The sequence below is a fragment of the Microtus pennsylvanicus genome, chromosome 15, assembly GCF_037038515.1.
Source record: "Microtus pennsylvanicus isolate mMicPen1 chromosome 15, mMicPen1.hap1, whole genome shotgun sequence".
NCBI classification, from domain to species: domain Eukaryota; kingdom Metazoa; phylum Chordata; class Mammalia; order Rodentia; family Cricetidae; genus Microtus; species Microtus pennsylvanicus.
In genome coordinates this window covers 65,960,881-65,984,889 of record NC_134593.1, presented here as the reverse complement: position 1 = coordinate 65,984,889, position 24,009 = coordinate 65,960,881, and the positions used below count along the sequence as shown (strand labels likewise).

Here is a 24,009-nt window from a genome sequence, read left to right as displayed (position 1 = left end):
AGTTTTGGAAGAGTTGGGGGTTATTGTGTTACTTGACTGTGATAATTTTTGTTATGTTCAATTGTTTCTTTCAGGAATTCAATTGTCAAAAAAGAGATGAAAGAAAATATTGCCATTCAGAAACAGCTTCAGATGTTAAGGTAGATTGGTTTTGCATGTCCCTTAACCTTTGATGCCTACTTCTCTCATCTATGACATGGGAGGGGCAAATGTGTAATGAAGGTAATATGAGGTTTAAGTGGATCAAGGAGACAGAAACTTTGTGCGACTTTAGATTGCACGGTCCAATGACTTAGCAGCATTTATTCAGTTTATTAGCAGTTTTATTCAGAGAATACGGTGGTGGAGAAAACAGCACATTCAAGAACATGTACTGTTCTTGTTGTTTCCCAGGGCCATTAACAGGAAGGTCAGGACTCTCTGTAATGTTATCCATAGGAGATCCTGTGTCCACTCTGGCCTTGCAAGAGCCTTTCCTCATGTGTACCCACCCTCCAATGCAAACTCATACACTAAAAGTAAAAGCAAAAATAAATTAAAGTCCTTACCAGATAATTCAAGCAAACAAAAAGAAGAAAAGGCAAAAACCAACACATAACTAGGATGTCTTGGCCAAAAGATCATGGTTATCTGACAATAAGTACTCTGTTCATGGTCACATGAAACACAAGCTTCCATCAGCAAGTTCTTCACATTGCTTTCTTTTATATTTAAAAGCATTTCAAAATCAATCTAAATGTCTATCATCTATCTATCATCTATCTATCATCTATCTATCTATCTATCTATCTATCTATCTATCTATCATCTATCTATCTATCTATCTATCATCTATCTATCTATCTATCATCTATCTATCTATCTATCTATCTATCTATCTATCTATCTATCTATCTATCATCTATCCATATCTATCTATCTATCTATCTATCATCTATCTATCTATCTATCTATCTATCTATCTATCTATCTATCTATTTATCCTATTTATCTATCTATCTATCATCTTGAAGTGCTGTGAGACAATGGTCTATACCCTGTCAATTGTATTTTAATAAAACACTGATTGTCCAGTAGCCAGGCAGTAAGTATAGTCAGGGAAACTAGGCAGGAAGTACAGTCATGGCAACAAGAACAGAAGAAATCTGGGAAGAGGAAAGATTCAGTGTGTAGCAGTCACCCAGATGCAGAGGAAGCAAGATGTGATTGCCTTGCTGAAAAAGGTACCAAGCCATGTGGCTAACCCAGACAAGAATTATGGGCTAATATAAGTTATAAGAGTTAATAAGAAGCCTGAGCTAATAGGCCAATCAGTTTATAATTAATGTACAACTCTGTGTATTTCTTTGGGACTGGACGGCTGCAGCACCATGCAGGAAAGAAACTTCTGCCAATAACCGGCATCCAACTTATAGACAACGGCATCCACAGAGAACTTAACCACATCAGGAATGAACTAAAATCCAAAATATGGAGGTCATAAATGTGAGGGATTTTGTTTAATCTGATGCAGGTAGATCCACTTCTAACATGGATCTTTGAAGTAGGGAGACACACACATTTAATCTGGATCTTGAGTCAGGAAGACACCCTTTTAATCTGGGCCACATCCTCTGCTGGAAATCTAGATACAGACATGGAAAAGGGAAGCTTTTGCTTTTTTTCCTGCTCGCTCTCACATTGCTAGCATCAAAGCTACTTCTCTGAGATAACAGTATATACTAAAGACTAGCTGATACATCTAGTCTCGTGGACAGAATAACTATTGGATTTGGGGGCTTCCATTTACAGTCAGCCATTGATGAATATAATTCATTCTAATAAATTCTATTTCTATATGCACATAGAGATTTGTCCTATAAGTTCTGTTACTCCAGAGAATACCAACTAATACAAACTCTAATGCTCTGAAACCATAAGCCCAAATCAAATACCTTCTTGGAGAAGTTGCCTTGATCTGGTGCTTTATCATAGCAAAACAAATGTAATGATTTACACTGATAGGAAATCAGTGCAAGAATGAGATAATTGCTGTGAACTGCCAGGCAATACAATGATGCTTAGGACTTCAGAAATATTTTGTGTGATAAATCTGGAAATGTTCGAAGATCAAGGGTGGAGAGCACCTGTGTGTCATAAATTCAGGTTAACAGACGATTCTGTATGAACATAGGATTATGAGTTAATATCAGTGTGGACAGCAACGTCTTCATTTTGTTAACTTTTACATATAAGTAAGGACGAGATAGAGGAAGGACTAGCAGCTATTCATTCAGATAAAAGAAGGAATGTTTAAAATCTGATGTATTTTTCTTAAGGATATAAAATATTTCTAAAAGTAATTTAAATATTGAAGTGGTATTATATGTCCTAAGATGACATAAAACAGTGACATTTTATTAACCACCATGCTGTGACTTATTCACTCATATTTTATTGAATAAGCATAATCAAGTTACTTGGTGAGATGACAAAAGCTTTAACTATCTCTGGAGAAAATATCAAAGAATTAAGACAAAGACTACAAACTACGAGGCTGATTTTGTTCCCACATAAAGCAACTAATATAAAACAGAAGGAAAGGAAAATCTTGAGGGAAAATAACCATAGCCTTCCGAAGAAAGAGATTTGGAGCCACAGGCAGACCCTGAGCTGAACACAATGTTTTATAGCTACGTCAGTTCCCTCCCCACTCATTGACCTGGTCAGTACACCGCTGGCCTGGTTCTTCTCTCCTTTTCTTGGAGAAGAACAGGTAAACCAGACAGAGTAGAATAGCCTCATGGATGACCTCAGAACCAGCAGGGAGTTTAAACAAGTAGATGACTCAATGTTGATGCTGAAATAGATCAACATATTCAAGGATTGCAAGAGAAAAATTAGACAACATTGAAAGAAAACAAGCAGATTGTGGAAAGTTCCGTAGTTTTTAGTATTGTGCAAATTTAAGCATATGGAATATTTCTGAATTCAAAGACATGTAGCACATACCACCCTAATAGAAGTATTGGGGATATATCCTATTAAATTTTGAAACAATATATGCTACAGTTATTATCAATTAAGTTCAACATAATAATAAAAAAATCACCAATATAACAAAAAACACCAAAACTATAAATATGTAGAAGAAAGAATACTGTTGCTACAGTTTTTAAATGCTACAATAACTCATAGAACACCCAAAGAAATACAAATCCTTAGAAATTCTAAACATATTATGCAAAGTTTTTGATAATTTTTTTTTTGGTTTTTTCGAGACAGGGTTTCTCTGTGTGTTGATAAATTTTGAATACACATGTACACTCTCAGAATCATAGTTATTCTACATTAGAAATAATTGAAGCTAAAGATGGAGTAAATGATTATTTATATGGCAAAAGCTCTGCATGATTCTGAATGCCTGATTTTTCATTGCATGTGTATGTGTTAATATGTGTGCAAATGTATACTCACATGTATGCACAGGCTACATGCTGAATTCAAGTCTCTTCCATGATCATTGACTAGTTTATTTACTGAAGCAGCATCTCCTACTCTTCCTGACAGTCACTGTTTTTCCTAGTCTCGCTAGCCAGTGCTACCCCTGATATTTGATCACTAGGCCCCGCAGAAACAGGGATAGCTAGAACAACCATGCTATCCCAATATTATATACAGATGTTGTTCTCATACCATGTGATAAAATCTTTATTCAGCAATCATCAAGACAAGAAAAAGCGCACCATAGGCTTGCACACAGTCCAATCTAGTGGGAGCATTTTCTCAAGTGTGGTCCCATCTTCCAAAATGATTCAGTTTATTCCAAGTTGGCAGATAAATAACCAAAACAATTTACTAATAAACAAAAAGACAAATGAATACTAAGGTTTACCAGCAAGAGAAAATTAAAGAAAACTAGTGATGCCTATACAGGCTCAATGACGTAAAAACAAAAACCTTTAAAAGATGATTGACATTCTATAGCATTAGAGAATTGCAAATTGAAACAATAGCATGCCAATGGTATTGTAACTTCAATTGGTAGAAATACTGGAGTCTGACAATGTCATATGTTGGAAAAATAAGCATAGAAACTCTTGCTGAGAGCATGCTAGATGATGCAGCTCTTGTAAAAGCAAAGTGTTCATTTCTTTTGGAACGAAATACACCCTTAGCATATGCTTCTTGCTATTTGCCAAAGAAGTTAAAAATTTGCAAAAAAATACACATGTTAATGTTTACAACAACTCTATTCATAACTAATAATTTCCAAAGTAAAGAAGATGTTCTTCATTATATAGTCAGATAAGCTGACTACATTATATCAAAAAATGGAACATAAATGCTTTCAAAGAACAGAATTTGAACACCATCAAAGGACATGGGAAAATCTTAAATTATCCTGCACACTGAAATAAGTCAATTTGGAAAGGTTGTGTGATTTTAATTATGTAATGCCATGGTAAAACAAAAGTGTGGAGACAGTAAAAAGATTAGTCATTGCTAGTGGTTCCACAGGGAGAGAAAAGGAATGGAAAAGGAAAAATTCTGTATGGTATTGTCGTGGTAGTCATATGGCATTATCTACATGAGCTCTACTTTGATCATAGATTTTTAGTTAATAACAATATATCAGATCATTAACTATACAGATACAACAAATATATTAACAATAAAAATGACCTCAAGATGCAAAAAGTGAGTCTGATGAAGAGTATGGTAAAGTGTATGGGAAATTTTCACTCACTGCTATCTAAAAATAAAAGGTCATAAAAAGTAAGATGCAAGAGACAAATACATATTTGGTTATGAATGTTTTTACCAATATATTATGTACAATTGTCTATAGAGATACAAACAAGTATCTATTCTTAACATAGATGGCACTGACGGTGGAGCTGAGAAACCGTCCTACCAAGATCTCACCATTGAATCAATGAATTTAGGAAGGTTACTGACAAGAATACGGTGAGAGATATTTACAATGCCATGGGTGGTTTGCTTAGCTATATCACCAGAAGGCAGCCCTAGCATGGTGACAAATCACATGGGTGACATCAGTCAGTTCCCTGCAGTTGTGTTGACAAAAGTCTCCTATTCCTGGTAATTATTTACTGTTATTTAACCTCACAGAGAAATAGCTTGATTCTATTGAAGATCCCCTCTCCTCAGTCTCTTCCTCTCTCTCTCTCTCTCTCTCTCTCTCTCTCTCTCTCTCTCTCCCTCTCTCTCTCTCTCTCTCTCTCTCTCTGTGTGTGTGATGAGCATTATGAGCATAGCCTATCTCTTAACAAGTGTGTTCCAATCATAAAGTTGTAGCTACACTACATTATTTCTAAATGTAATTAATCAAAAATGAAAAATTGTGTCCAGAGAACAAATAAGGTCTTTCATTTCAGTGACAATACAGAAAAGACACTTAGGTGAACTAACTCAGTATTAAAAGTCTATGTCCTGGGTTCTTTCTCTCCTGCTGTGATAAACACTGTTCTAAATGAACTTGGAGGAAGAAAGGATATATTTCATCTTATGGTTCATAGTCCAGCATGAAGGGAAATGAAAGCAGAAAGTCAGTACAGGGATCTGGTGACAGGAACTGAAGCAGGGGTGACACCGGAATGCTACATACTGGCTGGCTTCCTCTGGCTTGCTCTTTCATTGCTTACAAACCCTGCACAGGGATGGCACCACATAGTGGTTTACCTCTCTCATCAATTAGTAATCAGGAAAATGCCCGCACTGACATGCCCACAGGCCAGTCTGATAGAGGCAATTCCTCTGATGAGATTCTATCTTCTAAGTTATACCTAGGTTTGTGCCAAGTTAAAAAAAACAGTGATAGTAAATTCATATTTTTGCAGGTCAATTATTTAAGAACTTTTCCATTGAAACAACACACATGCACATCAATTCTTAACTACTCTGATAACTACAATAAAAAGCCACAAGCAGAGCAGCTCCAGTGACATTCATTGGTTCTTTCAATGAATTTCTCTTCACTAGATAACATGTAGGAACAGTTCTTTCCACACACAACAAACTCTGAAAAAGAAATACAAAGAAGTTCTTTTTTTTTTAATTTTTTTAAAATTTTTTTTATTGATAAAAGGAGGATAAAGAAAAGAAAAAAAAAACAAATTTCCCCCTCCTCCCACCAGCCTCCCATTTCTTTTGTACATAGCCACTGACATATGTTTTGCATAGGATTATGATCCTATGCCTGGAAACAGTCAATCTCCCATGTGTCTGCATAACCACCTTCCTGAGAAACAGATTGGATTATTTATTCTGAATTCTTTTGATTTCTTTTCATTTCCTGATTTTTTATTGTTGTCTCATCGGTTTTTTGGCATCTCCCCTTTTATGTCCATTGATTTCTGTAATGTCTTTGCTCTTAGCACAGGCCTGTTCATTTGGATGCTATGAGCTGAACTCTGTCCTAAGTTGATACACTTGTACCGAGTGGTATATAGCGTGGCACTTGCCGTTATGCCTTTCAGGTTTCCCATAGCCAGGTAAACCTCATATTACCAGGTCTCTGACTCTCTTGACAACACTTGGTTTGTTTTTGCTTCTTATTACTTCATTCTTGGCTCTTTGTCTCTTTCTCCAATTCAGGGATGGAGAAAGTAGGAAAGAGCTTGGTCTAAAGATTTAGTATTAGCTCTCTGTGATGTTTAAGCTAGGCTGTCAGTTTGATAGGATCTGAAATTAACGAAGAGTTCTGGGTGGCTCTATGGATGTGTTTCCCGGATAGGGAAACCTAGTGGTAAGACTTCTCTTCAGATTTGTTGTCCAGCTCTTGCTCAGCCCATGCATAAAGACATCTGTGGGTAAAGGTTTCTCCTGCCTTTTCTATACCTTGACAGTGAGTAAGTCTTATCTGTCGCTGTTGCCACCATTGTTCACTGACAAAAGAACATTGATTCTGGGTCTTCTTGAGTGAACTCGCCAGGATAATACAGAGGAGAAGAACTCACAAGACTTCAGAATAAAGGAATCAATCTGTTTCTAAGAAACATGGCTATGCATCCACATGTTACCAGGTATAGCTATACAGGATGCCTCAGAGCTTCAGTACCAGAATGGGATGTTAGTGGCATCTTACCTTTTGAACTGAGCAGATTATGGGTTCTCAAGCTTTGTAGTATATAGACATACTAGACTCCTTAGAAACATTGAATAAGCCAACATTCTATTGGTTTTTTTCTTTTAGAGAAGAATAATAATCCACACTATTACAGTCTGCTTAGAATGTCATAATTTTCTTTTCTCAGGGCCCATTTCTTTCTTTAAATTATGCATTATTAATGGTTCAGGCTTTCTGAGAAGATGAAAACTTCTCAAAATACCACAATTGATTTGATGAACGTTTGTGGATAGAATTCATACATTCTATATCTAATAATTTACAGGCATCTAAATATTTTACAGATCTTTGTTTCGTCATACACTAATGTAATAATTCTATTGAAATTCAGCTAACATTTCTTATATAATTTGTTCTTTTCCTGTGTTTTGCTTATGATTTTATTATCTTCAAGAAGAACAGTTTTGTATATTTAATTTAGAAGCTTTGCCCTTACAACAGTTAAAAAGAATCCATTAATCTATATTTCAACTTAAAGTAAGATTATAATAACATGATCTACCACATAGAGATCTTCACAAAACATGAGTAAACATGAATATTTTATATGGTCACTTATGAAGAAAGATCAAGGCTCTTATTACATGTACATAAGCAAATAATCTACAGAGTCAAGACTCTTAATATTAGCCTACATTGTATGCACAAAAGAGGAATATTTAAAAAGTGCTGAGCCGATGAGATAGTGTTAGAAGGAGAGATGATGTTGTAAAGGACCATCCCCTAAACCAAACATGTCTGTGACTATTACCGAGGCTCACCTTAACCAGGTTTGTTTCAGTTTATGCTTCCCATAGAAGAAGGAGGGAGGGAAGGTTATAGGACACTCATTGAACATCCCACCACTCCTGATAAACAGATGAACTAAATTGGGCCCCAATTTCTTATGGCCTTGGGGTGTTGGGTAGGAGGTAGAGCATATAGATGTAAAATAGTGGCTTGAGAAATTTATCATCTGTGCTAGGGAAAATTTTTCCAGTGTATCAGCATTGGGGTTACCCATGTTCACGTCAATAATTCTTTACCCATCCTCTGTAAGTAAGTCCAGTTAACTCATGACTTCCCCAGGTATCAACTTTGATTTGTCATTGCAGCCTCAAAACGTATAGGTTATATTGCATCATCTATCTCCAAAAGACAGATACTTTCACAGAAGATGGCTAGGAGGCAGATCTTACTGATCATGGCTACTTCAAAGCTCAGGGCTTTAGGTAGATTTTACCATGAAGCAAGTGTGAGCTTCTGAAGCAATTTATTAGCTGCAACATTAGCTTTGCTTTACAGAGCCACATGCTTAATAGTGATGTATAGGCTAGGTCGTGGGTGGGTAGAGTGGAGGATGTATGACTCTGGTAGAGAAGACGAGGTCCATGGGTGACGTAAAAATGAAAAAAAAAAAACAGTAGGGGAAAGTGATGGGACTGTGTGAAAGTCTGGATAACAATGACAGCCAATGCCTTTAAGAGATCAAGAATTCCAAAAATATGCATCCTTAATAAATAAATAAATTAAAAAAAAGAGATCAAGACTTCCAAATATGCAATTTCAAGGCACACTATGATTAACTTGAGAAAAACAAAAATGAAAACCCAGCAGTTTGGAGTTGTGGAAAGAGATTGAACTCAGTTGCTAAAGGACACAGAGCTGGTGTCCTTCCAATTGCTTTGTAGAGCCCTTTTAATTGGATCAAACCCACAGGAGAAGGCTGAGACTAGAATAGCTCATGGTTGGTCCTCTGTCTTGGATGCTGTCACTGGTTGGGAAAAAGACAATGAGTTTTGTAGAAGTTCCTGAGGGACATCCATGTGCAAAGATGAATAAGCAACTGCATACATGAGTTTGAGGAATCCTCCCGATGATACTGGTTTGTAGATGCACTGGAGCTGAAATGTATGGGCAGTGAAAATTCTGTCTTTTACCTTTGCTGTTTATGGATCAGAACAGTATATATCCTCCTCTTTCTATTAAGAGAAGAATTTATACCACATACCTCTCAGTTACTTCCTTAAGTGAAAATTTCTAAAAGGCCTTCCATTGATTATGCTACTTACTTATTAATATCACCTTGGAAAGTATGTATTGAAAGACCATTGGATACATCTTACCAATTATGATATTGGATTGAAAGAATGGAATCTGTATTTGATAAATGATTACCCTCATCTGCCTTGAGTACTTACAAACTTTCTCCTGTAGCAATTTTATTTTTTAACTTGTTATTCATTCTATTGCCATTTCCTTTACCTTAACTGCTTCAGTTCCCGTTTTGCATGACAAAGACTAAAGGGCTGATATTCTTATACACAGCACAAAAGGAGTTGTAAACACAAGATAGGAAATGTTCGTTTTTTTTTGCAAGTGTGGTTTCCTTTTTCAAATTTGTGTCATGAAAACAGAGTGGCCAAAGGCTATGATTATAACTGTGACAAAAAGGAACTGGCCAAGACAAAGCAGAGGAGACAAGGAGAGAAATTATATTTCAGGCTGATTCTACAAGGGCAGATTTTGGCACTTTCCTGTAATTATTTATTTTCCATCTTATCCTAAGAATACATGAGACTATTTTATATTTACTGAGAGCTGGATGTAACATTCCATTTCATTAGTCCTGAAACATCAGCCACAGTATCTTTGGCGATAACACTGGTGTTCCATGCTTGAAGCTTGTTAGCAGATAGTCACGTGTCTCATTTTGATATAAAAGTTAATACTACTTAGTTGACCCCACTCAGTGGAGGTCACTAAACTTCCATTCTCCTGGAAACGACCCGGGTGTGGAAGTTCTTTCTTCACAGATTAACTCATGTTAACACACGTTCCAATAGCCCTGAGATCCATTAATTAAATTAATTAGATTTCATAACACTCTTTCATGAACCATGGTGACAAAAATTGGAAAAGAACAGAGATGCACACACTGAAGCATATGGGCTTGCCAGAGTTGTGCCCCTGAGAATCAGTAAATGATACCTTGATATACATCAGGTTTAATAAAAGTCTGTCTCCTCTTTGAAAGCGTGTTCTTGCAGCTTTTGGGACTCATGCAAATTAACTCTATTGAAATGTAAACCCTGATGTCTTACCTATGATATAATAGATCTAATAATCAGCAAAATTGTATTTTTGTAAAAGTAAGTGGCATAGTTATATCTGATAAAGAGAATTGTACTTGGGAAGCATTACTAATAAATTTAGGGTCAATTTTAATATTTTAGAATTTGAATGAGAATTAAACATAATGAAATAATGCATCCTTAGTGAGGTCATATATTTAAGAGCAAAGAAAGGCTCAAAACTTTATTTAAATGAAGGTCACCAAAAGTTTTAATCATTGTCAGAGAACATAAAAGTATCTAACATGATTTTCTGAAATATAGTAGCTGGGCCTACTCTAAACTTAGACGTTGCGCTGTCTTCTGGCTTCAAAAGTCTTCTAGATAGTATAGATTGAATTTTTGTATTTGTAGCCTCTAAACTCAAATAGGCAGCATATCTATTTAATATATTTAATGAGTCACAAATATCTCATTCTTTCCCTGCAAAGTCATTCTTTCCCTCATCTTCATTCTCACACATTTGAATAAAACACTGTCACATTTTTAAAAAACATGGTAAAGAAAAAAAGGTTTTCAAGAAGTAAAGACATCTCATAAATGAGCAGTTGTCACCACTTTCACGCATCTTCAACTTCTCTTGTCTCTTCCTGGGATGACAATCCATCTTGTGCCCTGATTCTATACTATGCTCAGTCTCTAAATCATCAACCAACGTGTGTCTTAAAATGTGAATGGCAACCTGCTTCACCCAAAGCTGTTCTGCAGCTTGCATTTCATCTTCAACAAAATTAGTATTAATACACCTAAATCATCTATGACCTAGAAAATCCATTCAAAGTTTATTTCGTTTCCAGATTAGAAACCTCTATAAAACCAATCTAGATAACAAAACCATCATGTACCCACCCGTCATCACCACACTCTCAGCCAGAACACATATGCGTCTATCGAGCATTGTGCTGACTTTTTCCTCAGTTGGTATGAGTCTTCTTACCAGTTGATTTTTTTCAATCTCTAAAAGACTGATACAATTTTACCTTTCTATGAAATTTTTAAAAGTAGTCCTTCAAAGAGCTCTTACAAACTCTAAGTATGTAGGGTAAAAGAGAAATTTACAAGCCTTCACAGATACTGTTCTGGCAGATTCTATCCAGCTAATAAAATGGGTGAATTGACATTATGCATTCTCCACATAAAATTAAAATTATTTTTTCTTTTATGTATGTATCATTCTACTGTCTCAGCCTGGTCTTATCTTAAAGAAAATTCAGATATATTTGTCCACATCTGACTTTCAGTTATTTCTGAGGAAGTCTGTTTGATGCATCCTAACAAATTAAAAGACTAATATGATGTCGAAGTCAGAGATGTTTCTACAAAAATGTTGTGCTCTGACTATATTAGAAAATATTTAACTAGAATGACATAGAGAGTAAGCAATTCTAAAAGTCGAAAGAGTAAATTATGAAATCTAATCACTATAATAGCATTCTAATAATGTGAAAGGTTTTAATTTGATTTACTTTAAATGACGTTTTATTATAAATAAGTTGAACTTTAGAATTATAATGGGGAATCTTAAGTATATTCAGAACAAGATGAACAAAAGTACCTTTTTACATCAACACAGTAGCCAAATAACTTACATTTCTATGATTTACTTTCACATATTATTATTTCTAACTTTGCAGAATTTCTACCAAACAACTGGTCTATCTCAAAACTGAGAATACCTTCTGTTCCTACTTTTGTCTAGCTGAACATGCTGAGTTATGCTTTATAATTCCATAGGTCACCCCTCAAACTCCAGGTCTCATCTGTATCATTGTTCACATGAAATCTCTCTTACATAGGCAGACAACATCCAATGGTGGTCTGTGCAATGAAACTAGTGTACCATTTTTTTTCCCAGAAAACTAAGAAAATAAATTAGTGGCAAGTTTAAAATAGTCTAGTTCATGGAAGAATCGAAAACTAACCTAGTGTTGGCCATATTGTACTCACAGATCTGGAGCCTGATTTCTCCCATCCCTTCAGTGGAATGTTAAGTTAATGGAAACAATTCCATTATTTGAATATGTTTTGCAATTGAAACATGTTGACTGAGGTTTCTGTCCTGCCCAATCCTGCAGGTGTTCAGCCCCAAAGAAACACACAGAGGTCTGCATTAATTATAAACTGGTTGGCCTATTAGTTCAGGCTTCTTATTAACTAATTCTTCTTGTCTGTGTTAACCCCATGGCTTGGTACCTTTATTGGTGAGGCATTCTCATCTTGCTTCCTTTCAGTCTGGGTGAAGACTGAAGACTACATTTTTCCTCTTGCCAGAATCCTCCTGTTTTCATCACCCTGCCTCTATTTCCTGGTCGCCCTGCCTATACTTTCTGCCTGGCTAATGGCCAATCAGCATTTTATTAAAATACAAGTGGGAAGAGGAAAGAGTTAGTCTTTAGTCATCACAGAGGAAGCCAGACACAGAGGAAACAAGATGAGAATGCCTCCCTGATAAAGGTACCAAACCATATGGCTAATATAGACAAGAAGAATGAGCTACTTTAAGATGTGAAAATGAGTTAATAAGAAGCCTGAGCTAATAGACCGATCAGTTTATAACTAATATACACCTCTGTGTTTCTTTAAGAATGGAAACCATAGGACCAGGCAGGAAACCTCTGTCAACAGAAACATGTCTTCTAAATTAGTAATATTTTATTCTGATCGCAATCATATCTCCTGAAGACCTCACAAGGCAGGTTTTTGAGGAGGAAGTTCTATAAACCGTGATTGTAGGTTTATTATTAATCTCATTATAGTGGTAAAATTTATAAATTAAAAATCTCTGGAAGCTTGTACATTATTCCCACTAATAAGCAACATCAATTAACATATATTTATAGTTAGGGATAGCTACTTTTCAAATGTCCTAAACAACAAGATTTACTGGAGTTCGAAAGAATTTTACTACAACTAAAGCAGGTCTTTAGTAATAACACAATGTTTGCTATATAATGCCAAAATTATGTGGTTAAGATTCTAAAATAGGAACCATTGAATAAAATAGTACTATTACCTTTGGGATGAGGGCACCACTCTGATGGAAAGACATAGGCTGTTCTGTGAAGAACAAAATAATCTTGAAGCTACATACATATGGCAAATGTTTACACATAGCACTGTGAGGAAATCAGTGGTCATTTCTAATAAATAATGTGTGAAAATCAATAGAACAGTTCCACAAACACCTCCTGCTTCTTGTGGCACAAGGCCAAGCTCTGCGGAGTGGATATTGCTTATTTTTGTGACAAAACATTGAGGCTTAGATGAGAAAAAATTTTCAGTTTCTTGAAGATAAATGTGAAGCAGGTGCTAAGAAAACTGTAAAATCCATAAAGAAATTCCAGTCCTAGAGCTGTTTCTATTTATTAAGGGAATCAAGTCCTAGAGCTGTTTCTATTTATTAAGGGAACTCTAGTCCTAGAGCCATTTCTATTTATTAAGGAAAGTCTCGTCGTAGAGCCATTACTATTTATTTTGGACTGAAAACAGCATTGTTGGAACATACTTGCTTTAAAGTTGAAAAGGAAGAAATTAATTAATATTTAAAAAGTCCCCCAAAGAATCTAAGGTGAAAATATGAATGAAATCATTATAGAGCCATGGATCCTGAATAACGAGGATACATAATAGTGATGCCAAAGGTAATCCTTGGGAAGTGAATAAACAATTTCTTAGACCGTTTTTGGTTAACGGACAATTAATTTAACTAAAAGCAATGTAATAGCAATTCAAAGTCTTCAGTTTTTAGGGATGCAGTGTTGACAAAAAAGTATTACAAAGAATTAAATTAATTTAGAATTAATAAAAGACAAATGAATTGCTAGAATTTATGTTTTAAATATATTAGGGAGAAGTATCTGCCTAATTTAAGTCTACTTGGGTTCAGGGCCTTCGTTATACCCCAAATAGGGCTCTATAGCTTAGTTTCTGAGATGAATCTCTGTACCCAAAAGCCAATTCTATTTTAAAGTCAAAAAGGAGAATATTTTTGTGTGTTCCTCTTTGGGGATTTATATGTAAATAAAATGAAATATAAAGAACATCAGTAAGTGCAAAAACAGCTTCTTTGGGAAAGAAGAAGAAGGCTAAGACCCTTCAGCAACTGACTCTCCACAGATATATAAACTCCGACGGATATGTGTGCATCAAAGCACTTTCCTGTGTGCTAGGGAAATTAGCATACAGCATATCATGCTTGGCTTTAGTGCAATGAAACTTACTAGCTGTATACACAGCTGCCTGCTACCACCAAGCTTCAATGTGGATCAAGAGAGGGAATAAGTCTCCACCTAGTGGGGAGAAGAGCACACAAGGTAAATGCCACTTTTCACTGACTCACCAGGATCCAACACCAGTCAGAATAAAGGCTCCATCCTCAGTCCAGTGCAATCTGATGCAAACTCTAGATGCCTGGCTATGAGAGAGAGACTTGCATCCTAATGGAAGAAACCTGAGTAGTGGTCCACGTCTTCCAGCCCTGCAGTGGGACTGGAGGATCCAACTGCTGCTGACTGCCAGGTGTCTGTGATTGTGAGACTCCAGGGTGATGCTGCTCAGCAACCACCTTGGGAGAGAAGCCAGTTCTATAAAAGATGGAGGATTTGAAACTCAGTGGGTTTCTGGCAGAAACACTTAACAGAAGTATGAAACAACCTAAATAGAAATCCTTAAGCTAATGACCATACTGAGTGCAATGTAAGGAGAATCAGTAAAAATAGGCAAGCTAATGAGTTTGAAATTGAAAATAAGAGCTGGAAGAGAAGGAAGTGAGTCAATAGAAATCACAATTTAGGGAAAAGTTGGGACTGGAATTTAGGTACAATTTGTTGACTGATGTTTCTGTCCCACCAGGTCCCCCAGCCCAAATAAACACACAGAGGTCTACATTAATCATAAATTGGTTGGTCTAGTAGCTCAGGCTTCTTATTAGTTAATTCTTACACCTTACATTAACCCGTTATTCTTGTCTGTGTTAGCCACATGGCTTGGTAACTTTTTTGGCGAGGCAGTGACATCTTGCGTCCTCTGTATCTGGGTTACAACTGCAGACTGAGCCGTTCCTCTTCCCAGAATTCTCCTGTTCTCATTGCCCCACCTACACTTCCTGCCTGGATACTGGCAAGTCAGCATTTCATTAAAATACAATTTACAGGGAACAGACCATTGTCCTGCAACATTATTTGGATAAATGGTGAACTAGACAATTCTAGAACCATGGAAAAATTATTCAAATAAATCAAAACAGAAACCTTTCCAAATGTAGAAAATGATACACGTATCCAGATACACGAAGTTCATTTTCACCAATTAAAAAGAGTATTCAGTCTCCCCCAAAACATCAACTCAAAATGAATTGAACAACTAAATGTAAAACACAAACCTTTGAAACAAGTAGGGGGAAATGATATGCTCCAGGACTCTGGAGTGTGTAAGACATCATTTAGACAGGACCCCCAAACTACAGAAACCTAAAGAAAATAAGACCGATTGAGTTCCATAAAACCAGAAAGTTTTTTAATAGCAAAGAAAATCAGTGTGAAAAGTCAATAAAGAGAATGGCGGTTTGAAATATTTGAAACTGTATATCTGGCAAAGTATATACGACACAGGCTGACGCTAATAAGTGTTGGTGAGATGGGGAGAAAGAAAGGCCTTGTACACTGCTATTGCATGATCAATACAGCCTTTATGGAAAACGCTGATGGCTCTCCAGAAGCTGAAATAGAAACCTACTTTGACCCTGCAGTCCCACCTACTGGTGTTTATGCAAAGGTGATGCAATCAACAGCAATATTTATTGCAGCACTATTTACAACAACCAAAAAGGGAAAGAGCATAAATGAACATTGACTGATGAATGGAGAAAGTGTGACCTACACACGTGGATTGACACTACCATCCCATGAAAAGGATAGAATTAGTTTATTTGTGAGAATACAGATGAAGCTAGAGATAGCTAAGAGACGCATGCAGTTCTGGATCAAATGTCCACTCAGACCAGAAGAAAATCCATTACTCATCGATGAAGTATACATACATATGTACATATATACATATATGTTCAATCCAGAGAAAGTTATATATTTAATAACTCAATTAAAATATTTCTCATTTCCTCTAGTGGTTCATTATGTAAGCCACATATTAAAGATATATGGGACCATCAGACTTTATAAGCTAAAGGTTATGCTTACCAGCATTTTCTAAGTCAAACATGTCAATCTTACAAGTATTTCCTTCACCTTATTTATTTAATAGCCAGTCTAAAAGCTGTTTCAAATAATTAGCTCTCTGGAGTGCTACTCAAATGCCCATTCAGTAAGACTTCTGTGCCACAAAATATCTTAAGGGGTCAGTAATAACATTGTAAGTACTGAAATTGGAAGTGATTATTTTTTTTCATTTTAAAGTATTGTTGTATTTTCTGCTGTAGTATCATAATTGATTTTGGTAGAGGTAGGTATAAATAAACTTTTCTGTGGCAAAATGAAAAGATTAAGAAAATGAAACTGTCAGGAGCTGAGCTAAATATGTATCAAATTAACCTTTCTTAGAAGTAAAATTTGAAATGATTAATGTGAAGTCTTTCCTGACTTCTTTTCCTTGCTCTGTGTTGTCATATTTCTTCCTCCAGGTGATATTCACCCAGTCCCAGAGTCAGTCACGGTTCTACTCTGTGTCACATTGACAACGTTTCACAATGAATTTAGCCTAGACTCTTAGTCTTGATAGATCATTCTCTTATTCTTCCTTAACTTCCCTGTCTCTGGGGTCTTCCATTTTTATCTGTCCTACTCAGAGAACAGTTCCTTTATCTATCTTAAGCGGGGTGTATTTATCTAATTAATTCCAAGTTGTTTATGGACTACAAGACACAACACTTTCAGCTGCCAACCAAGAAACTGGGAAAAACATATTCCTTGCATTTGTCGTCTCCCAATGCTATACATATTTATTTATATCTGCTTATGCTTCCCACCTTCCCAGTTTCTCCTCTGCCTCTCTCTTATTCTCCTTTATTCAAAGTTTGACCGGCCAATACAACTACTCCTGCTAAGGGATTTTAAGAACTTTTGACACCTGGTAGCCAGTTTCCTACTTAATACTAAATACGCATGTCCAGTGGCTTGTTTTTCTAATGACAGCCTAACTGATTGCAAAGTTGAAATGAGAAAAATAATAACCAACCTCACCCAGCTGCCTAAGCTATAAAATATAACGATAGATGACGTTACAATGTATCATAGTGGCTCAAATGCTGTGATCCACTTTCTGACTGGATCCAAGGACCACTGCAGGAAATGGAACTTTCACTACTAAAGAAACTAAGAAACTGTGTCTATATAGTGCCTACACAGAGTGGTGGGGTAGAGATCGAAAATTATTATTCTGGTAAATTAATATAATAATAACACAATCCGTAAGAACTTAATGCTATACTCATTTTTGAGAGCATCTCATAACCATCATCAGGAAAGCTTCTCCTTGCTATATGTGGCAATCCACTCAGAGACCCTCAGGTACTCAAATGCAGAAAATCAAAGACTCTAAAGTATTCAGCCCTAAATGGAATGTCCATACAATTTTCTTTCTCCCAGGGCTCAAGGATCATCCTGGAAGAGGCATGGAAAAGACTGTAAAAGCCAGAAGTCGCAGTGTTTTCCAGACAAAACAGAGAAGCTGTATACAGCAAATCACAGTCCTTGTGATAGGATGCACAAATCTGTTTAAATGAAAGTCAGACACAATTCTAGTTTTGAGTTGGGAAGGGAAGCACAAAAATCCTACTGCTAGTTGAAGAGTGATCGATGCATTGGGTATCTGCTGAAACAGATGGAATCTGTCTTGTGTAGTGATGTGACCCTTGATATGTCACAATACTCCTGCAAATGCCCCAACACTCCTGGGCAGGCCCCACTTCCCAGACTACATGGACAATATAAGCTGTACTCAATGAGTGGAGAAAGAAAACTCAGACTTGGTTTGGTAGGTATGGGAGGGTGAGAAGGGTGGGTATGGCAGGGGTTGGGGAAAGTGGGTGAGTATGAGCAAAACAAACTAGGAAATTCTCAAAGAATTAATAGAATATTATTTTTTAAAATCAGAAAAGAAGGATGATAAATATCACACTCTTATTTGATAGACAAGAGACATCATTATCTCCAAAAGGGTCTTTCAAGAGAACAGCAAGCATTTATTTGAAATAAAGATTATTTTATTCAATTCCTTTGTCCATTACTCAAGTCTAGGCATTGCCTCGAGCAGTACAGGAGAGGTGGAACGTTGACCATGTTCAGGTGTTCATTTCTTAACATTCTTATGTAGGATTTCCATCCTGTTTTCATGGTAGTATTGTATTATACATACTGGAGAGCATACACTAATAGATTTTTGACAAGTCTATTGAATTAATAATACCGTTTTCAACTTTCTCACTCCTTTCATCCTAGAGTCAACAAGAATCTAAAATCCATGTCAAACGTTAGACTACTCAAGCACTGTGTTCTTCCACTTGGGTTCACTACAAGACAAAGGGGTACATCACAGGCTATGGAGAACGCTTCCTGGGAAGTGTAGACCAAACTAAGGAGCAGCATTATTTTCTAGCACAACCAGGAGTCATGCCACTGTTTTAGGACTGGAGACAGAACAGATAAAAGTGTTCATGTGCTGGAATTTCTATGTGACACAGCGTCTATGTCATGTGAATATATGAACATAGCCTTAGAAGAGGCAATTGCTGGCATCTACGAGCAGAAGTGTTAGCTCTGGAAAGGCAGACTGACATTTTCTTCCTTTCAATGCTATGCAGATATGTTAAAGAGGAAAGTGTAGTTTATTACTACCAGCTAGTCTCTGTAGACTATTCTTAATAATAGATTCACATGGCCATGGCCTTCTGTGAGCCATTAACTCTAGTTTAGATACCAAAAATGACAGATCAGTCTACATGGAAATGGAGAAAATATCCATGAGGATGAAAAGAAATGAAACACTATGAGGTAAGTCTAATACAATTTTGTGATTCTATATTCAAAACATAATCTGGTGAGTCTCGGAGAGGAAGAATGACTATATTCAAAATTATCTCTGTCTATGCCGTTGGCCATAAAATTATCTTTAGCGCATGAATAAAATCACTGGTTTTAGATAACCATTCTTTCATGGACGAAGCTCTAACTGTGGTGAACTTCACTTTGGTGCCCTCCACCTTGTTATTTGCCAAGTCTTAGTCTCTGGCATACAATGGCCAAACCTTTCTAGTGCTCAATTTCCTGGTCCTAGAACTTTTACTCTGTTCTGTAGTGACATTAATATTCCATGTGTCCCCTTAGAGATGTAAATGACATCCATTAGTGCATTTCCTCATAAAACCAACTTCAGTAATTCCCAAAGATGTGCCAAGAACTAGACTAGGTTCTAGAAATTAGTGATGACCAACATCTGTGTTTTGAGAATTAATATGTTAAGAACAGAGGAGGTGAGGCAATTCCAATTTACTAAGCAAAAGTTATCACCATAAATCCTGTGTAAAAAATATAGGGAATGCACTAGAAATTAGGGTTCTTTGTACAGAATCCTGTGAAAATTAGCTCAAAAACTGACTCCTAGACTTAATCTCATAAATTTGGGGAATAGGGAAACATGAGGTGAGTAGAATCAAAAAATCTTCAACATAGGCACCTTGTATGTATTTGTAAGATAAAGGAACTGTAGATTAGTGTTGTTGCTGAAATAGATTAATCACGATGGAGACAGGGTCAGTCCCTCAAAAGCACATATAACTGGAGGGACAAGATGGATTCAATCGCAGTTTAAGACTTGCTAACAAGAAGGGTGTCAGCCCGACACTGTGTTTCAAGAAAAGAAAGAATCATCAGGCCAGTGTGGGCTAGACTTGTGACAAAGAACACAGGCATGGGGACTAATCTGTCAAATGTCATTAAAGACATAGGAGCCTAGTTTCCTTCTATGTATATCTGTGAAGGGGTGAGGTAGGGGGATTGGGAATGCAGCAAAAGATGACCACTATGATCTAGGCAGCTACTGAAGCTAGAGAAGAAAAGAATATCAGGAAATAAAAACTGAATGTCCACGAAAGTGGAGTAGGCAGAGATATGTATTTGGGGGAGAAAAAGAATAAGTAAGACTTGAAGAGAAAATGGCTATTTTCAAAATGGTGAAATAGCTGAGTGGTTAGAAAATGAAATACCTTTATCTATAACATGATAGTAAAGTGAGGTTCTGGTATTACTTAAATTAGAATACTAATCTTGAGGCTGGATTGATGGCTCTGTAGCTAAAAGTAAGCACTACTCAGGTACCTGAGTTTAGTTCCAAATGTCCATGCCAAATTCACAATTACCTGTAACTTTTGCTCCTAGGGAAGCAACACCATTTTTCTGTCATCCATGAGCACAGATTTCATATGCAAAAGTGCGTACAGGACATACACATATGCAAATGATTAAAAATAAAGTACATTTTATTAACTTCACTGAGCATCACAATTGGATCCATTATTAGATCTTATTTTTCATGTATTCAAACTCTACAGGTATTATTACCCTGAGTACAGTTTATTATAAATATGTATTCATACCAAAATAATTTAACTGACTCAAAATTAACCATGGTAACACATTTCAGCTCAGTGTTATGTAACCATATATTTATGAGTAAAAAGGTGTGAAATTCAAATTAAAAGGTTATATATTTAGAGTGGAGAATGAACTTATTCAAGTGTGTTGCTTTCTCAAAACATTTTTCTTCTAATAATAATTAAAGTATTACAGTGTCACATATGGCTTCTATGAAAAAAACTGAAATCACAAAACAAGTGTAAAACCATGATGACTGTATAAGAGTTAATACTAGTATATTATTATATGCTAGTATATATATTAGTATATAGCACAATATAACTTCTTACAGCAGACCTCAGCTGTAAACAGATGGGAAACTCTTGCTGGATGTGAGAGCCCACCTGGAAGGGAGTGGAGAGAATATTTAGTATTTAAGTAGATCACTAAGTTCAGGCTGAAATTCCAGATCTCCTGTATTCTCTCTACCCTCAGAAGGTCTCGAGCTAGAGTCTTGACCTCACCATGTCTCTTATTGAAAGATATGACAGAACAGGAGAAACAAAGCTTGGTTATGTTCTTGTAGACATAATATCTTGACTCATATCTCATAATTTCCATAACATCAGAAATTCCATAATCTCCAAACATAGAGCAAAAATGATCTTGTGATTTTTCTGAAAATAAATGCATTATTAACAAATTATAATAGGTTTCTGATAACTTCACAGTAAAATGACATATCTATTCATAAATACTTGTAAGTGAACAAGTGCCTAGGACCTTGAGACCAAGACTTAATGGAGGCATGTTTTCAAGTCCCCCAAAATAGTGATCAATAATTCTAAACAAAATGATAAATGATTTTTAATTTTCTTCATTCTTGTTTATTTTTGAGGTGATAATATAATTACATGACTATTGCCTTACCTTTTCTCCCCAATCCTTCCATATACTTCTCCTTGATCTTTCTCAACCTTGTGACCTTTAATTCATTAATTTTTGTTACTTACCTATTTGTATATATGTATATGTATGTTTAAATGAAGTATTTGTATATACATATATTCCTAAAGGCATAAATATAACCATCTCCATCTATATTATGTTGTTCACTTGTGTGCTTTAGAGCTTGCTATTTGGTATTTGATAACCAATTGTTGTGCTCGTCCCTAGGAAGACTACTTTTTCTCTCTCAGCCTTCCTTAGTTTACTGTAGTTCTCTGTGTATGGTTGAAGCCCCCTAAAAGTTCACCCAAATAGACAGTTTGGCATGTCCATTTTGTTGTCCTTGTTCCGCTCATGTTGAGGCAGTCATGTTTATGAGCTATTACAGACAGAGCCTCTGGTATGTGAGATACAGTCTCACAGCCAACTCCCTGGTATTCTGGGACCAGTTACAATGATTGCCCAGCCTTCATTAGAAGGCACCATCTTCAGAATTCTGTGGAAATCCTCAATTCCCTGACTCTCATAACCCATAAAGGTCCTGTGGAAAAACTCAGACTTTGGTCTCTCTATACTGGATGTCATCTCTACCAATTATTTTATTATCTTCCTATTTTTCATTTTACTGGGTTTTTTTTTTTTTGCCTCTGCTTCTCTCTCTCATATTCAGGCATTGATTAAACTATTCTCTCCCACACCAGGGTTTCTTATCCATGGCTGTGTTTTCAAAGTATTGTTTGCATTTCCAGTGTTCTCTGTCTCTAGAGTACATCTAGTGACTCTTTTATCTTATAATTCACTTTAGAAATACTAATTATGGTAATTATCGTGCATTTCTCAGTGCATATGACATACAAATTTATACACTTCCTTTTGTAGCTTGTTATAGAAGATGAAAATGTCTTCAAATGACTATTTTGTACACAGATATTCTTTTGGGGGGTTGTTATTAGACATAGACTATCCCTTTGCTACTCATCACTGAAGGAAGTCAGAACAGAAACTTAAATAGCTGGAACCTGGAGGCCGGAGCTGATGTAGAGCCCTGGAGGGTAGCTGCTTACTGGCTTGCTTTTTATGGCTGATTCAGTCTACTTTCTTATAGAGCCTAGGACCACCAGTGCTGGGGTGGCACCACCGCCATGGACTGGGCCTTTCCCCACGCCCCCAGTGATCATTGATTGAGAATGGCCTTTGCCTTCAGCTGGATGATGGAGGCAGTTTTTTAACTGAGGCTCCTTCCTCTGATGAGTCTGGCTAGTGTCAAGTTGACACACAAAATCACCCAGTGTAACCGACCCCTTGTCAACTTGACACACAAACACATCACTATTAAACCAACTCTTCCATTATAGTTCTTAAATGTTTAAGATCTTAAATGTTTAAAAGTCCCACAGCCTTTACAAATTTAAGCATATTAAAATTTCAGTTCCTTAAACATAGTCAACCTCTTTAAAAATCCAGTCTTTTAAATTTCAAGTCTCTCAACTGTAGGATCCATAAAAACACTTTTGTAGAGTGGAGCCAGTCAGAGCCTAGATGAGCTGTGTGTGCTGCAGAGGGCAGAGCTGGAGAAGCAGCCTAAGCCCTTTGGAGGAGCCCAGAAGATCATGAGGGGATCCCAGATATTGGATGGTTGGAATTTCGTTTGGCTTTGATCTGATTGTGACTGTGTCCTGGCTTTTCCCTCTTTTAGTAATCACACAATCTTATGTTGTGGGATATTATTTTAAAATGTGTTTCACTTGTGTATGTTGTAGAATGATTGTTTTAATGATGTGAGGATGTATTGCATTTGTTTAACGATGTGGAGCTGTGTTACTTTGCCTGTCTAAAACACCTTATTGGTCTAATAAAGAGCTGGATACCTAATAGCAAGGCAAGAGAAAAGATAGGCGGAGCTGTCAGGAAGAGAGAACAAACTGAAAGGGAAATCTGGGAGGAGCGATTGAGGCATGAAAAAGGGGAGGAGAAGAAGACTCCACCCAGCTACACAGCAAGCCATTGAGTAAGAAGGAAAGAAAAGATATACAGAAACAGAGAAAGGTAAAAGCCCAGAGGCAAAAGACAGATGAATAAGTTTAAAAAAAATCTGGCTGGAAAGAAGCCAAGCTAAGGCTGGGCACTTATAAGTAAGAATGACGCTCCATGTATTTATTTGAGAGCTTGGGGGCAACCCCACAAAGAGGCAAAGAGTGATAAAGCAACTGCAATCTCATGGATAGAAAACCGA

The 24,009-nt window shown here is 36.4% G+C and overlaps 1 protein-coding gene across 2 annotated transcripts in view; it reads right to left on the bottom strand.

Moving 5' to 3' along the window:
- The window catches only part of Gpc5 (glypican 5), a 1,110,053-nt gene that overhangs the window by 139,914 nt on the left and 946,130 nt on the right, over positions 1 to 24,009 (bottom strand). The window contains exon 8 of one of the 2 annotated variants that reach the window (XM_075949575.1): positions 21,179 to 21,232. The exons of the other annotated variant lie outside the window; for it this stretch is intronic. Within the exon in view, the coding sequence (XP_075805690.1) occupies positions 21,179 to 21,232 (54 nt within the window). The remainder of the gene's footprint in view (positions 1 to 21,178; positions 21,233 to 24,009) is intronic. 2 annotated transcript variants of the gene reach the window in all.